General features: G+C 44.2%; 1 protein-coding gene across 1 annotated transcript in view; it reads right to left on the bottom strand.

The window, feature by feature from the left end:
* Positions 1-16,644, bottom strand: part of ATP6V1E1 (ATPase H+ transporting V1 subunit E1) — a 199,848-nt gene extending 183,204 nt beyond the window's left edge. Inside the window, exon 1 of the mRNA XM_078673633.1 lies at positions 16,352-16,644. Within this exon, the coding sequence (XP_078529759.1) occupies positions 16,352-16,384 (33 nt within the window). The 5' untranslated portion in view covers positions 16,385-16,644. The remainder of the gene's footprint in view (positions 1-16,351) is intronic.
* Positions 16,645-17,243: the final 599 nt, after the last annotated feature.

Raw genomic sequence — 17,243 nt, 5'->3', positions numbered from 1 at the left:
CGAGTTATGAATTTCTCAGTACTTTCCTTACTTCTGAACAATCCAAGGGCCCTAGTAAGCCTTCGCTAGCCCTAACTAGATAGCAGTGCTTTAAATGGTTGTGTACTTTTCAACTTTTAGTAATCACAGTTATCTTTGCAGTATTTTTGAGCATAGTAAATCTCCATTCCAGAGAACTCTATCAACACCACCAATTAATTTCCTATACAAGTTAGCTTCCTTGTGTAGCATATAGGAAAGTTAACTAGTCCCAAGAGTTGAACAGAAATTGTGGAGTGGGAGCATGGCCCAAATCACCATCCTGCTCATTACCCATTTGAATAATTCTTCAAAAACAGCCGCTGATTGCACGTAATAATGAGCAAGAGTATTGACAGCTTTTAAGCAGGTAATTCCCCCTAACCCCAGATTGAAAGACTTTGCAAGAGGATCTTGATGGCTCCAATTTCAAATATAACACCAAATGGGTCGGTTTTAGGTCTCACCTACAGACAGCTTTAAGATGTTTGTCATCAACAGACCTCTTGAGGACCAGAACATTGCGTACCAACGAGTGGCTTTCATGTCACTCCCATTTCATGGCTTCCTTCTTATTCGATGGCATTCCTTCCTTTACTTGCATCTGTTCCTCCCCTGGAGCAGATCATTCATTCGACTGGATGATTTGAAGCATTCCCCCGATTACATTTAGGGAACAACTTTAGGTACTCAACAGGAATGCATGTGGTTTATTGATCTATCCCTCATATACTGCTTTTCAACTCAAATCCCTGCCCTGTGCTCTCTGTGTTGGTCTTCCACTCCTCCAGCTCTTCCGTCAGTGTAAATCGCTGCTGCCCTTGGGCCCGTCAGTGGAGGCTTAAGCTGTGCCTAGCAGAGTGTTTTTTAACCAGGAGGAGTCTGCTGCATTTCCGTTTCAGCAATCTCTTCGGATTCTCCTGCTTGGTTGATTTTCAAGTGGTTGTTTTTCTTCCCCATGTAACCTCATATTTCTCAGATATCATGCCCTTGTAGACACCGAAAAGCCATAATATGCACCAATATCATATTAGAGGTCTTTGACCCAGTCGTGCAGCTATTCTCAATGCCCGCACCCATTTCATAGTGACCAAATCATAGCAATTTTCACCATATGACAATCTCTGTGGTCCTCACTGTACCCATTTTCAAATGGACCGGTCTATACCCAGCTCAAAGTGGTTTTTACTGCCTATACCCATCTTACAGTGGTCTTGTGGAGTCTGTCACTGCCTGCACCTATAAGAGTGGTTCAGTGCGCGGTTTCTGGCTGTATCAATCCTGTAATGGTACTTTCTCTAACCATCTCCTTGTGCCCCCTCCAACACCGCAACATTCTTCTCTGCCAGATCACCTCCCCGAGATCAAGAATCCGGCCTGCAATGCGAAGCCACGATTGTGGTCATTCATAAAGCCGAGAAGCTGGCGGACCAATGCTCCTCGTATCGCCCCATTTCACTTATCAACGTAGAGGCCAAGGTCCTGGCCAAGGCCGTTGCAGCTAGGCTGGTATCTGTTCTTCCTGACCTGGTGCATGTCGACCAGTCTGGATTTATGCCTCATAGGAGCACCCGCCCCCAACCTGCGATGCTTATACAGCGTACTATATATGACGGAGGATGTGGGAGGCGCACAGACAGCTTTCATGGCATTAGACACATCAATGGAATTCGATAGTATTGAGTGGCCCTATTTATTTATGCTGCTCCACAAACTGGGGTTTGGCCCGATCGTCTGCCGTTGGGTGCGTCTTCTCCAAGAACAACCTGTAGCTCGGGTCAGGGTAAATGGTGCTATGTCCAGGGTGTTTCCTCTTAGGAGGGGCACGAGGCAGGGCTGCCACCTGTCTCCCCTCCTTTTTGCCCTGGCCCTAGAGCCGCTGGCTCATTGGATCAGGACCTGGAGCTGACGAATGAATGGGAAGAGCGTATTTCCCTATAGGCCGATGATATTGTGCTGTACATGTCGCAGCCATATCATTCGATTGCGCAGGCATTACACCTCTGAGCTATTCAGCAGCTATTCCGGCTACACCATTAATTGGGTAAAGTCGGTAATATTTCCCTTGTCTAGCTCCCCCGCGGATCCCCACAAGATGCCCGGCCACTGTAGCCACTGCCGGGTTCAAGTACTTGGGGGTATATATCGCGCGCGATAAGGAGGAATTTTTTGCAACGAACCTTGAGCCTCAGTTGGCTTACCTGGGAGCAGACGTGAATCACTGGCATTTACTACCTCTCTCCCTCATGGGCCGGGTGGCACTATTTAAGATGCTTGCACTGCAGAGGCTCCGGTACATCCTACAAAATACACTGTATCCTGTCCTCCCGGGGGTATTTACACGCATTTTGCAGGCAGTACGAACGCTGCTTTGGAATGGCGGGACTCCTAGAATAGCGCTCCACAAGCTCACTAGAGCGGTATATGACGGGGGCCTGATGCTCCCTGATGTCAGGTTATATTACTGGGCCTCGCAGTTCCAAGTAGTTAACAACTGGGTCTATACAGATAACTCTGAATAGGCCTACAGAATGGACAGTTTCAACGTGCCAGGGGCAAACTGAACACCTGCTCTACGCCTGGAGGCCGCAAAGAGAGTGGCCTGTACACACAAGAGCGGTAGTTAAATGTTGGAGGGAGGCAAATAAGTTCCTGGGATGGACGGACAAATTGACCGGTAGAACCCCCCTATGGACTGGAGATCAGCTGAGAGAGGTGAAGCAGTTGACCGGCTTTATGGGGTGGTAGCACAGTGGCATTGACTACTTAGGTGACGTCCGGAGGGCATCTGCCCCCCGCTCCTTTGCCTACCTCAAGAAGGAATATGACCTGCACGACTCACAACAATACAGCTACATACGACTCATACACGCCATACGTTCACATGTCAATAGAGATCCCCCTATCCCGGAATATTCCTCCATGGAAGACAGGTTATTACTGGACCCCATATCGGAGAAGCCCACATCCATAACTTATCGAAAGTTCATAAACAATATGCCAGACCCCTTGGTGATGCTTCCGGCGGCATGGGCCAGTGACATTGGTACATTGGAGGGCGATGACTGGCAAGATGCAATACAGAGTGGGCATGAAATAGCAATCCGTCCCAGGTTTAGGCTGGTCCAATTGAAACTTTTACATCGTGTATATTACCCTCGCACAAATCTATACATGTGGGGCAGGAGTCAATCAGCCCTGTGCATGAGGGGATGCCAGGGAGAGGGCACCTTCTACCACATACTATGGGAGTGCTCTGAAGTGGTCCCTTTCTGGACCAAGGTCACGGACTCTATGTCCGCGATTGCGGGTGACAAGGTTCCGATGGAGCTAAAATGGCTGTTATTGATGATTAAGGGGGACACAGACTGGACGAGGCATGTTGAACTTTGGCTGGCTCTGGCCGTGGGTGTAGCGAAAAGAAACATCGCCAGGGGGTGGGGTTCCCAGACACCCCCGCAATGGTGACCTAGATTGGTGCCAAAGAGCTGAGGAAACCATATAGAAGAGCAGGGGCTGCATCAAGAAATGGAAGAAGATCTGGGGGCCATGGCGGAAATATAGAGGGTCGGGGAGGGAATCGGGGGAGTAATTATATAATGGGATATCCCATTTGTGTACTAATGTGCTTGTATTTTATTCACCACAACGCAATTTCTAATCTGCTTCTTGGACCTGGTCTATTGTTTTATGGGTACTAGGAGCTATGTTAATGAAAAGATTTAAAAATAATAATAATTTTAAAATGTAAAAAAAAAAAAAAAAAAAAAAAGGAATCCGGCCTGGACCCCTGCCTAGCACTGAGAGCATCAACATTGTGCAGTGCAGGTCCCTGTTACTCCACCAGTGCGTGTCACTGGAGGCTTTTGCTGTACCCAGCAGATGCACTACCAGGTCGGGTCCTCTGTGAAACACCATAGGCATCTGCTCTTTGCAAAAATCATGCTAGTATTAAGCCACCCAGAAGGAATTACTCATGGTCCTCCTTTTAATCCTCATAATGGTTGTAGTAAAAGGTTTATTGTAATTAGAAAAAGCAGAAGTATTCTATGAAGCACTTAGCAAAATCTATTAATCTTTTTCGTTGCACTTCTAATAAAACTACTTCTGCGACTGAAATGCTTTTTGTCATCAAGAAATAAAGCTTGCATTTCAGACCCAGGGATTTAATTGATATTCCAAAATTGGGAGATATTCGGAAAGGGAAATCATATGAAATCCTATGTACAAACAGCATTGGATTTTAATCTCCACGAGATTCAATTCTACCGCTACCTACAATTGAGACAGGCCCTGGCAAAGCATCAACAGGCCCGCTGACAATACCGGAGTTCAATCCACTAGAACCAAAATGGGCAATTGAGAGACCGGACACGAAAGGGATTTCATCAGTTTACAGATCATAAACACAAAACATCCTCGATCCATTAACAGATGTGCGCACCTGATGGGAGGCAGACTTAGGTCCCCTGAAAGATGAATGGAAGATGGCCAAAATGGCCTCACAGACATTTGCAATACCATCTCACTTCTAACTCGTTCAATTTAAATACTTTTAATATGGTCTACAACCGACTCTAGAAAATGCACAAGAGTAGAGACCCCCATGGTCTGCGGTACAGTACAATAGTAGGCTACTCCATACACCCAACATGGTACTGCCTAGCATCAAAAGACATTAAACATAAATACATCGGAGATTAGCAGAGATGATAGAAGACCTGTAGAATTAAATCTCAAAGTGGCAACATTGGATCATTGAGGGATTTGACTTTCTCAAATACAGATTGCAATGGGCGCATTCATAGCTAAGTGAGGCATGATATGACACTGGAAATCAGGTAGAGATCCCCTTGCGAGAATGGCTTAAAGGAATGGGCTACAGAGCTAGAGCTGAAGAAACCATATAAAATAACAAGCATTGGCATAGCCAATAGGTCTCGCCTTTGGGACCTTATAAGTGTTTAATACGCATGCAGCATCTGAATCGAGCGGCCCATGGTGACACTTCTGGGATGACGAAAGCTTCACGAGAAGGCTCAGCTGCCCTGTCGCGGGCTCGTGAGCAAGACTTGATTGAGTGACGAGATCAAGTGACAGAGCGACGGGCCACTCAAATTGGATTTCATGAAGCCTTAAGACGCTTATAAAACAAGCACGGTCAGTCGATTTCTTGCCTTTATGGGGCCATGTGTTTGAAACAGCCGTAATACATGCGAGCCTATCAGAGTAGGCCACCTGACAAAGAGAAAAGTCCACGTTACCAAAAGCTCTTTCCCAATGGCTGGCCGCCGTTTAGCATGAACGGTGACGCCGGCCAATGGGAAAGAGGCGCGGGGCTTAAAGCCCGAGACTCAAAGCTCCTCTAAAACATAAAATCTCACCAGTGCGCAGCCCACGCAGGCGATACCTAAAAAGAGTATGCAATCAAGATCTTGAGACAATCTAGGGCCCTTGGGGGAAACACTTTCATGGAAAATTACCCAAACTATAATTCAATTAAAAATGTCAAACTGCTGTGTAATTGAAATGAAGTGTCTACTTATTTTTGGAAGTTGTATATTATTGTGTGCCATATCATTTAACAGCTGTAGTATGTTACTAAAGGTATGCAAAATTACATGCCTTATTAAGAATAGACAATTGATTGAGTCCTAATATTTTAAGATAAAATGCAGGTACATTCATTAAGTCTTTAGAGCATTATCAGAAACGGGTTCAAAGGGTTGTTTTCATTGCTTTCAGACACTATTTTTTGCGAGTGATAATTCAATATTTTGACTTTAATTTAATGACGCTTTCATTTCTGTCCTGCATATATACAGGCCATTTTCATCTCCATCTCCGGACCCTGATGAGTCTCCTAGCTCAGACAATTCACCATTCAAGCCTCATATCTGTATCTGGCTAAATGCAAGTTTGCCCTTACCCATGGGCATTTCATAAATATCTATATCGATGTCGCCTGGTATCACAGTCTCAAGTTTCAATGGAAGGAGCACAAAAAGAAGAGAGAATCAGTGATGCATGAAGCAGGGCTCTCTTTTAAAAATTTGGCAAATAATTGAAACTGACATTATGCACAGATTTTTCCAGTCTTCAGTTAGGCATATAAATTATATACTTTGCTGCGTTTTTGTTTTAATTATTTTTGGGAATACATGGACGTTGTTTTTGAAAGAAAATGAAACAAATCATACAACAAAGTGTCAGACAAGAGTAAAAATAAATTGACACAGGGCCCATCTGTTCAGTAACGGTCACTACTGGATGACTGGGCAATACACCTCTTCTCCAATGCTTATCTATATTCCATGTTCGACCAGCTTGAAAAAAGGGATACATCGGTATTAACAGCAAACTCCACATATGTTCTAATATTTTTCTGAGGAAACCCTGGCTTGATAAATCGATTGCTCCAGGGTAATACAGGGGTCCACCCCTTTTCGGCAATGCGGAGAGGGATTCCACCCATACGCATCAAGATGGGTTGCATTCTTCCATTACCAACCCCTGCCACAATAAAGCCATTTTGTCTCTGTTGGGAGTCTAGATCGACATTAACACGAAGCAAGGTGAATTTAGAGTCATCGGGCAGATTCCATCCCTGAACTTGGCCTAAAGTGTTAAGGACCCTCTTCCCGGAAGTTCTGATTTTGAAAACGTCATACAGCGAGGAAAAAGTTCTCCTGTCTCGTTTTTACACCTCTTTCTCAAAGGCTTGCGACAGCTCAATAAAGGTGCCTAAAGTATTAATAAATAATGAGCAATATTTGCAATTTGTGCACTCTTTTAATCCCCTCACACGAAAATCTGAATGCTTGCCTAAATCAGCTATTACTGTCCCGAGGAGCGTCTTCTGCAAAACTGGAAATACCATTAGTATCCCATTCCTTAAAGCCTTGGAGCACTGAGACCTACTGGAGTCTGTTCCCCACCCATAATGAGACTCTTTAGTAAATTAGTTTTTCCAACCCAGATCCTGCAACGTTTCCTCTTACATTTTCAAACGCCATCCGAGCAGCCACAGGAAGAGAGAGGGCAATGCTCACTTCCATACAGTAGGTGTAGGAAATGAGATTCCTGCAAAGCTCACTTTTCAATTTCTAAGACAGGGTCATCTTGTGTATCATACAGCCCTTTATTAATAATTAAGTGACTCGGCCGGTGTATCTGCTGCTACAATTTCATCAGCGTATTGAGACATTTCACAAGACCCATTTTGGGAAATACCCAATTGCAAGTTTTGTATCAGGGATTAAAGACTTGCAAAAAAAATGCATTTGAAAATCATGTAACTAGTGGAGCAGGAGAGGCAAAGCCTACCTATTCATTCCCAATAAAGGGAATGGAGACCAAAATAAAATATTGCTGTATAGTTTAATCAATTTGGGTTTGTATATTATATTCCATGCAACTACCTCATCCAATGTAATAAACCCCCTTAAATATTGAAAGCCTCGCCTGGAAACAGAGTCTCTGAACCCAGGTAAGATCCTGCGGTTTAGTGACCACTGAGTATACTGCAGACTTAGCCTTACTAAGTGTTAGACAGGTGAATTCCCCAAATATGTGGAAAATACAGAGTGCTCTTGGTCCTTATCAGTTTAGGTCTTGCAGAAACACAAACATCGGAATACAAGGATATTCAGTCAACAACGTCTAGTGCTCACTCTAATCCGCTTAAGAGACGGTCTATGCTGATCCATTTTACAAGTGGTTCTATCACAGTAGTGAATGACATGGGAGAGAAAGAGCAGGTAACCCTGCCTTGTGCACAGTTGCATAGAAAATGGACCAGATAACTCGCACCCAACACTCTTTCGTGCCACAGGCTTCGTGTAAAGCAAGTGTGCATGTCTATGAAATCAGGGGACAAGGTTTGCCTTCTTCAACAGTGTAAATAAGTAACTCATTTGACTGAATCGAAGGCATTCTCAAAATCAGCCAGACGCACCAGGGAACGGTCTAATCTATCCACCACTGCGTAAGCATTCTGGAGGTGCCTTATATTATGTCTAGTAGCCCTTCCTGGCAGGAAAACAAAAGATAGACCAGCAAGTGGATCACTCAATAGACGTTACCTAGGGTCATGGCTTGAATTGTAACCTCCACTTTCCAGAGAAACTGAGTGACAGAAGGAGCATTTATCAGGGATTTAGAACGCATGGGATCAGAATCATTTCTCCAACCCTCAGATCTGACGGAAGTTCACCACTAATAACAGTTCCTTCAGCATGTTTTTGATATATTCAGTTATCTTAGGTGAGATGTGTCTAAACAATTTAGCGGAGAACCCTGTGGGCCCATTGTCTTGTCAGGCTGGAGAAGACTCTGCACCATCGCCAGTGCTTCTCCAGTAATGTCTGCCTCTAAGAGCTTGCATTTATTTACCTTCAGTAATGCACCTTACCAGACGTTTTCCAATGAAACCTCTTCCTCATCCTCCTAGACCTCTCCGCGGCATTCGACACGGCATTCGACACGGTCTGCCACCGCACCCTAGTACGGCGCCTCAGCAACATCGGAATCCAGGACAAGGCGCTGGAATGGATCATCTCCTTCCTCGACGGAAGAACACAGAGAGTCCGCCTACCACCGTACAAGTCAGAGACCTCCAAAGTCATCTGCGGCGTCCCCCAAGGATCATCTCTGAGCCCCACCCTCTTCAACGTCTACATGAGCCCCCTCGCGGCCATCGTACGCAAACACAACCTCAGCATAATCTCCTACGCCGACGACACCCAGCTGATCCTCTCCCTGACCAACGACCCCGCCGCCGCCAGAGCCAACCTGCACGAAGGGATGAAAGAGGTAGCCGAGTGGATGACGACCAGCCGCCTGGAACTGAACTCGGACAAGACTGAGGTCCTCATCCTGGGCTCCTCACCCTCCGCCTGGGATGACTCCTGGTGGCCTCCCGCCCTGGGCACCGCACCCAAACCGACAGACCATGCACGCAACCTGGGCTTCATCCTGGACTCCTCCCTCTCCATGACCAGGCAAGTCAACAACGTCTCCTCGGCGTGCTTCAACATCCTACGCATGCTACGGAAGATCTTCTGGTGGATCCCCACCGAGACCAGGAAGACCGTCACCCAGGCCCTCGTCACCAGCCGACTGGACTACGGCAACGCCCTCTACGCCGGTACCACCGCCAAGCTCCAGAAGAGACTCCAGCGGATCCAGAACGCCTCAGCCAGACTCATCCTCGACATCCCGCGAACCAGCCACATCTCCGGACATCTGAGAGACCTTCACTGGCTCCCCGTCAACAAAAGAATCACCTTCCGCCTCCTCACCCACGCACACAAAGCCCTACACGACCAAGGCCCGAGCTACCTCAACAGCCGAGTCAACTTCTACGCTCCCAAACGCCACCTCCGATCAGCCAACCACGCCCTCGCCGCCGTCCCCCGCATCCGAAAAACTACTACAGGAGGAAGGTCCTTCTCCTACCTGGCCGCCAAGACCCGGAACTCCCTCCCTCCCGACCTGCGCCTGACCCAAGACCACCTCTCCTTCAGGAAGAAGCTGAAGACCTGGCTGTTCGAGCAGTAGCGGCACCCCCCCCCCCCCCCCCCAGCGCCTTGAGACCCTACGGGTATGTAGCGCGCTTTACAAGTGTCACTGATTGATTGATTGATTGGATTAGTGCTGCAGCAGCGGGGACTCTCGTGTATACATTTCAAGTTGTGAAATAGAAAGAAAAGGTTTCTGCTATGTTGCTATTTTCTGTGACCAGGAGACCACGCGCGTCCATCACTTGGGCAACATGAACTCAGTTGTCAGAGTTTCAACACAGCTAAAAGAGAATTTTAACTGATATGTTACCTCATTGGTATGTACAGCTTTGGGTTGTGCACTATGACGCGTGTGCCTTACTGATGAGGGTTTGCTGGAGCACAGTTTTAATATGTTGAATGCTGTTGGCAGGAGTCTCCACATAATGGGCCTGTAAATCTCAGTGTTGTGGCTTCAAAGGAACAAAAACTATTTCATTGTGCCATGATTGAGTTCAAAACATGTATCTGTAACCTCCACAACATGCAATCTACATTCTAGAAGCGGTTAACCACCATGCATTATGGTGCCAGCTGTCTTTCTCCTCCTGTGGGCCCAGCTCCAAGAGCAGCTCAACAGGTGACTGATCCAAGAGGCCATGAGCCAGAATACAAGTAATGGACACTCCGACCAGATTGACATTTGGTACAAAAAGCTACTCTATTCTTGACTGGGTTTCATGGGCATCGGAATAAAGCCATGTGAAACCACAGTCCCGGAGGTCTACTCTACTCCAAACATCAGCAATACAGCAATACAGATGGCGCCCCATACTTAGAAAGTATGGTGGGTCCTTGTTGTGTGGATCCAGAACTTCCTGTACAATCAAGAGACCAGTCAGCAACTCCATCCGTAGCCCCCTAGATTCCAATCACTGGGTGGAATCTGTTAGGACAGTACAGATACATGCCAATAAGGTCATAGTCGGAGGGGGAGGGGGCACAAACTCTCATAACAGATCAAGGCTCCTCATAAAGTATCCTCAAGACTACACGTAGCTCCCCATAGAGCATGCCATGTTAATCTTATCTTTTCGTGCAAATGATTGCGAATTAATATAGCTGCAGCCCTTGATCTCTGGACATAACCTGCAGTGAACACTTAAGAGAAATTATACGATGCCTTAAAGGGGCATTTATTACACAGTAAATGGGTCTACTACACCAAGAGCAAGTCGGGAGCAAGTCTTTTGTCTGTTTTGAAGCTTTGTGTTTCTTCCAACCGGGACCCAAGACAGGGGCAAATGTCAGCTTATGTCTTCTTACAAATTGTTGCTTATTTTACTCTAGAAATTGGCGTTTACTTTTCTTTCTCGGACTGCAAAGTTAGATGATTTCATGAAGTGAACTGTCTGACAATCGTGCTGGGGTACAGGAAGTATGAAATACAAGGCTATAGGATGTCAGGTTTTTTTCTAACACACATTTAAAAAAACAGTACACATTTTCAAAATAAACCAGCAGCTAGGAAAGCACTTTTTGGAAAATCAGAATTGCTAATAGCAACAAAGATTTTAATTTAATAGGATAAAAAATTCGAACAGTTTACTTGATGATGTGCAAATGATAAACATTTGCTAAAACACGATTTCTAAATATTATCATCTGTGTGCTGCATAGTTTTCACGGTAAAATTGCAGGTCAGTGGGAAAATTTGTGACCACTGCAATGGAAAATGTGCTGTCTGTAAATGACAGTGTGCCACCACAACATGCTTTAGTAATATATTTATTAAAAGTGAGAGTTTTTAAATATGAATAGAAAAAACATTTCTGCCCCAGTATTGATGGCGATGCTGTTAGTGGTCATGGATTACGTGTGCTCTGCATGTGGGCTAGATTTTTATTATACATGGACCAAAGGTTTATTATTATATTAAATAGAAAAATCGTTTTTATTGTAAAGCAAGTATGGTGAACACACATATTTAAAGGTGCTCTTATGTGATAATGAAGAAAAAAGCAGCTTGGTGAAATAAAATATTTTTCAACTCAAAACACAAAATTTACAGAGGGTCAAAGGGGTAATAGTTTAACGACCTGTCACCTCATGCCCCTGCACTTAAGGTAAACCAAATAAAATATTTGCCAAGCATTACACAATTTGATGCCAGATTACGAGTCAAGGAGCATTACAGTTAGGTCAAGTAAATTATTCAAGTCACTAGAATTTCAGATCTGGTAATTTTGTTATGATTTTTGGAGGCCTGCTAGAACACCCTGAACTTGCAAAATGTATGCTTTTGGCTTCCTAAATCATGGCCGTTCGTCCATATCCGAACCTTGCTTCAACCCAGTTAGCATCTTATGGGAGTAAAATAATTATGCTTTTAAAAAGAAGCAAACAAAAAAGCTTACAAGTGAGATCAAGTGAGGTGGAAGATTGACACATTCTGTCCAGATGATGGGGAAGCAAAGCAGAGTATTCTAAACTTACATATGGAACTACAGCAATGAGTTCAACGTATGAAAAAATAATTTACGACCAGCTAAATAGGAAGCAGATTTAATTGATACAAACAATTTGAAGGGACTAACCTCAATATAAAGCTTTAATGGCACCTAGAAAACAAAGGAGTACAGCCCTATTGAAAAGAGTTCTATTGCACAATGAGCGGAATACATAGCAATCCATGCCACCCCTTCGATGCTACAGTAAAACAACAAAAATAAATGTAGAAGTGGATGCCGAAAGAGGATTAACCTCCTTCAGCCTACAGTAGCAAGATGCATTTTACTGAGCTCAGTGGCAATAGAACACATGGAACTATTAAGCTTCAATGTCTAAGATTTCAAATCAGTCAAATGACAGCACGCTTGCTTCAACAGTACTAAAATGTAAGCAAACCGTAAACGCTACAGCTGCATGTGTCATATATACGATGTATTACAGAAAACTGCACTAAAACTTGGCTTAGAGCAATGGAGATATTAGCTTGAGGGAAGTGTTCTGGACCACTTCAGAAAGTGCCCACCATAAAATAACGGTTGGAACTCAAAAAACTCAAGCCCAAACTTAAACATGGAAAATACAAGTATGCACTTAGAGATATTAGTCATAGTCTCGCTTTTTTTACTCCAATCCCATAAAGAGAAAAACAGGAAGAGGAACTGTTCTGCAATCCCGTAAGAGATGCTGCAATGTGTGACCCTGTGAAGACAGTCCCAAGGGCATGCCCAGAAACCAGAGCTCATGTGTTACAGCATCATAAGAACCAAAGGGCTTATTTACAAACCCCTTGAGCCGCAAGTGCCTCACTTTTAATATGGGAAAAAGTGACGTACCTGTGGCGCAAGAGGCTTGTAAATAAACCCCCTAGGTTAAACAGCCTAGGATTTGAATACGTTTTAAATACAAAAGAGATATCTTTTTTGCAGTCAGAAACGTTTGCTCATATGCATTGCTTCTCTTTGAAAGGCCCTGAAATAACAATGATTCGCAAAGTCAATAGGTCTTTCCTTTTCAATCTGTGGGCAAAAAACAAAGAAAAGGGTGCGATGACCCAGGCCCTGGCACGCCACCCATCTCATTCCATAGGGGCGTGCATGTGTGATGACGCAAGCATACAGAAAGAGACAGGCTTTTTTTTGTTTTGTTTGGACACACGTGGGAATCCAACCAATGATAAGCAACCGGGTGGGGCTAAGCCGAATGCAAACTTTTGATATGGTCTACATGATTTCTTTCGCAAACAGACAGCGAAAAGCTGTCTGGTAGACAAGACCTAAAAATGCTCTGCCCTTCCAAGAACACAGAGCTAATTACCTTACGTTGTTGATGCTAGGTTGGACTTCAAGGCTCACGTTTCTGTGCTTGCTACAATTTAGACTGAAATACAGTTCCTCTTTCAACTACCAAATAAAGCGTAAAAATAGACATAGGAAGACAAATTAAGCGATTGTACAATCCTTTAGAATGAATATAACAAGTTCTACGGATAAATACACTAAAGAACAAGCCCTTGACCGAGCACAGGAGGCAATTATAGATACTGCAAAAAGAAAAAAGTATAGCATAAAACTTAATTGTGAGCATTTATCCTACAGGGATCTGTGCTCTGAAACTGGAGCGCAGTCCTACACATATGTCTGTCCTTAACTGCTGTGTGTGTTCTAGCTACAGAATCACATGTACTAACCTTAGAACAATACAAAAAGTATTAATAGTGCCCTTTTGATAGGATGAAGCATTTGATTTAAAAAAAAGGTTTATTTTTTTAAATAACCTCAGTTAATCCTCTGTTTCATATCGGTTTTAGCAAGTGAGTCCTGGTGGTATTTAATAGTCCAATAGATCGGATCGTATCTATTGACCCAAATTAGAATAACACTGAAAAGTGATTTGCATATTATTTAACATTTGGTCGCATTGTATTTGGATGTACAGATTCTTTTAGAAGTACAGTGGAACTAAAGAAAATCAGTTTGGATTGGGAAATGTCCTACCAAGAACACAACCTCACCAGTGGAAAGAGCCTACATAGACATCATCATCAGTCCATGGCTAAGCCAGGCCATCAGTCTCAAAAAGCAAAACTTCCTGCACTTCAGAAAAGAACAGATATTATTTTATGAAATTAGGTAAAGAGTAATGACAAACAAGACGAAGAGCATCTCATATGTTGAGTAAATACACTGATAACAATATACTGTAATTACTTTTGAAATCTGAAAAATAATATTCAAGCTTTTACCCATATTCTAGAAGTGTTTCCAATTAAAATGAACACTGAAACTACAAAACAATATGTGTGTTTAGGAAAATCAATTCTACCAACATATAATGAAAGTTGTTGGTAGTTTTTCAGAGTTGCCAAACTAGTAGGTAAAGGGTATGTTTGTGTTTCGCAGATCTTGTTTAGCCTCCAACAATATCACCTGGCTCTAACCTGCAGTATCAGCTTCACAGCAGATGCCGGAACTTGTAGTACCAGTCTAAGCCGGAAGCTCACGGTTCGCAGCACTGCGCTCCATCCTTAACCAGCGTGGGGCGCATCTACTGCAAAGCTACTATTTACTGTCAACAAGGCCTCTGTGTCCTCTAACGCAGAGACGCTGGTAACTGTAGGAGCAAAAGGGCTTGATAAGGGGCCCTGGAGGTTTCCATTAGAACAAAAGTCGTAATGGGCATGCAAATGTGTAAGGAGTTACAATGGAGCAGCGACCATAAATATACTGAATGCTAAACAACTAAGAGGGGTACGCATCTAAAATCCACTTTAAGCGATGCCACATGTACTCATAATTTGATATGGACGACATTTACAGACTTGCCATATTATGAACCTAAACACGTGATTGAGAAGACAAATCTAGTTGCTATTTCCCGGTTTTATACCCCGAACTTTTATTCCCTTCGTGTTAAAGCATTCTTTGTTTCCCTTCTGTTTTCCCCCAGCCGAAAGGCACATCTGTAAACATAACCTCACTATCACATTTCATTTTCTAGACTTCGAACCACTTAAATTGATCCAGTGAGTATATGGTGCACTATGTGCGACTGGAACTAATTAGGAACCACCCAGTTTCCGTTGCAGATGTGCCAGGTAGCAAGCACCTACTCGTAAGCTTATGAAATTAAGATCGACACATAACATGGAATCAGGGGAACGTGACTGCTCACTAAGCTATACTTATTAAACACAAAATAAACTCACTGCAATTAAAGATTCCAACTATTCTCAAATACTTAACCTGAATGGTCATGGATGCTTGAATTAAAAACACAAACTTCTATGAGTGAACTTTTGCACTGGTTCTCAAGGTCATTTAAAGGGTAACACTAACTTTTCGTTAATATCTCAAAGGTTCAAAACCTGTTAGATCTATTTCATATTTTGGACAAAAGTTTTTTGTTTTTTTATAGATGTGGTTAAAGTACTTCAGATTAGGGATTTTTTAAATCACGAACACACTTTACACTCAATCTTCTCGTCACAAAGCTCAAATTATAGTGAATGGTTACTACCAATAAAGACATGTTAAACAGCTTAATCAGTTTCGCCTTTAAAGAGGATCAGAGATGCAAGTACAGTAACGGTAGGAGGATGTAAGCAAAGCAAATCACAGGAAATTCCTTTTGCATCACATGATGCCTCTCTGACATTCTCCCTCAGAGGAACGATATGTCCTTCACAAGATAACCGCATGCTTTGCTTCCTCTGCGGGTCAGGATAATCGCTGCAACCTGCACCACAACTGGCGGATTTAGGAATCAAACTGTACCCCTCCATTATTTTAGTATGCACTGCGTTCGTATCGGAGTTTCAGGGCGAAAAGAACACTGGCATGGGTTGACTCTTCGATTGCACTGCTAGAATTGTGTCTACGCCCTACACACTCTGGTTCCTCTTTCAGAAATCAGATAGCTCGCTTCTACCCGACCCTACAAAACACAAACGATCGCATAGGGTGGGGGTATGGTCCAAACCTCCCACCTGCATGTCGCTGTCAAGTGTCTGCAGATAGGGATTTTTGGGTGTCCATGCTCTGAAATTACAAATAACATCCCGCTGAATGTGGGTGCTACAATAATCTTTAAAGAAAGGGGGTGTCTATACAAAAAGAAGAAACACATCATGAGAAATAAATATATGAACAAGACATAGGACGCAGGGGCTTTCCCCAGGAAGAGGTAGTCATCCCAGGAGCGAGGGGGAATGGGACACGGCAAGAGGGGAGTCTGCTACTCTTGCTTCCAAAGTACGACAGGCTGTGCGAGCGGGTGGAAGGCTGTGACGGATGTGGGTGTCGTTGTCACTAATACTGTACCTGCTTCTGGACGTCGGCATCGCTGAGGGCCATGGTGGCGGTGTACTCGGGCCGGCGATATTACTGAGGTGGGAAGGAGAGCTGGGAGACCACCGGAAATGGCGCTGCCGGGGTGACTGGTGCAGCTGTGCTGACGAGAGCCGGTTGTAGGTTTGTCCCCGGTGGTTGCAGAGGACTCGCGCCGGGCTCCTCTCCTCTGCCTCCTCAGTCTGACACTAGCCCGAGCACTGGTCAGCTGACTCTACGTCGTTCTCTTGCGTATGCACCATGTCACGTGACTCCGGAGTCACCCAGACGTAGGCGCTACTAAACCTAGAAGAAGGACTTCTCCAATTACCCCGACTAACGTGTCTTCCGGTTCAGGGCACCAGAACTTGAATTATCTGACTTGCCCACCTCTTTGTTATCAAGGACACAACTAGACGTGAACGTTGGGGGTTCGGAGTGTTACGGGACCTCTTTGCTATCAAGGACAAAACTAGACCTGAACGTTGGGGGTTCGGAGTGTTGCGGGGCGTCAAGCGGCAGTGGCGGGGCTACCACGTCACGTAATGCGGGCAGAGACATTCTCAGAGCTAGTATGATAGCACACATTTCCACCGTGTCTTGTTTTAATCTATTAACACATGCAAACAGCAATGTGCATGCCTGCGTTTACATGCTTCAGGACACTAAAGCCAGATCTATTTGCAATAATTGCAACGTAGACACTAAGAAAAGATTCGCCAGACCTGTAAGCAAAAATAAGTGAGCTTAAATACGTCTGCCTCACAGCCAACTGGGCTAATGTCCCAGAAAAAGAAGTGGGGAGCTAAATAAGTTGTCTAGTCCCAGTTTCAAATCAAAGTAGCATAAAGGGTTAATATGTCTCCTGCAAAACACAACATGGGAC

This window comes from Lissotriton helveticus, chromosome 1_1 (genome assembly GCF_964261635.1).
Source record: "Lissotriton helveticus chromosome 1_1, aLisHel1.1, whole genome shotgun sequence".
NCBI lineage: Eukaryota > Metazoa > Chordata > Amphibia > Caudata > Salamandridae > Lissotriton > Lissotriton helveticus.
Note: the sequence above shows the minus strand (reverse complement) of the source record. Positions and strands in the feature narration are given on the sequence as shown.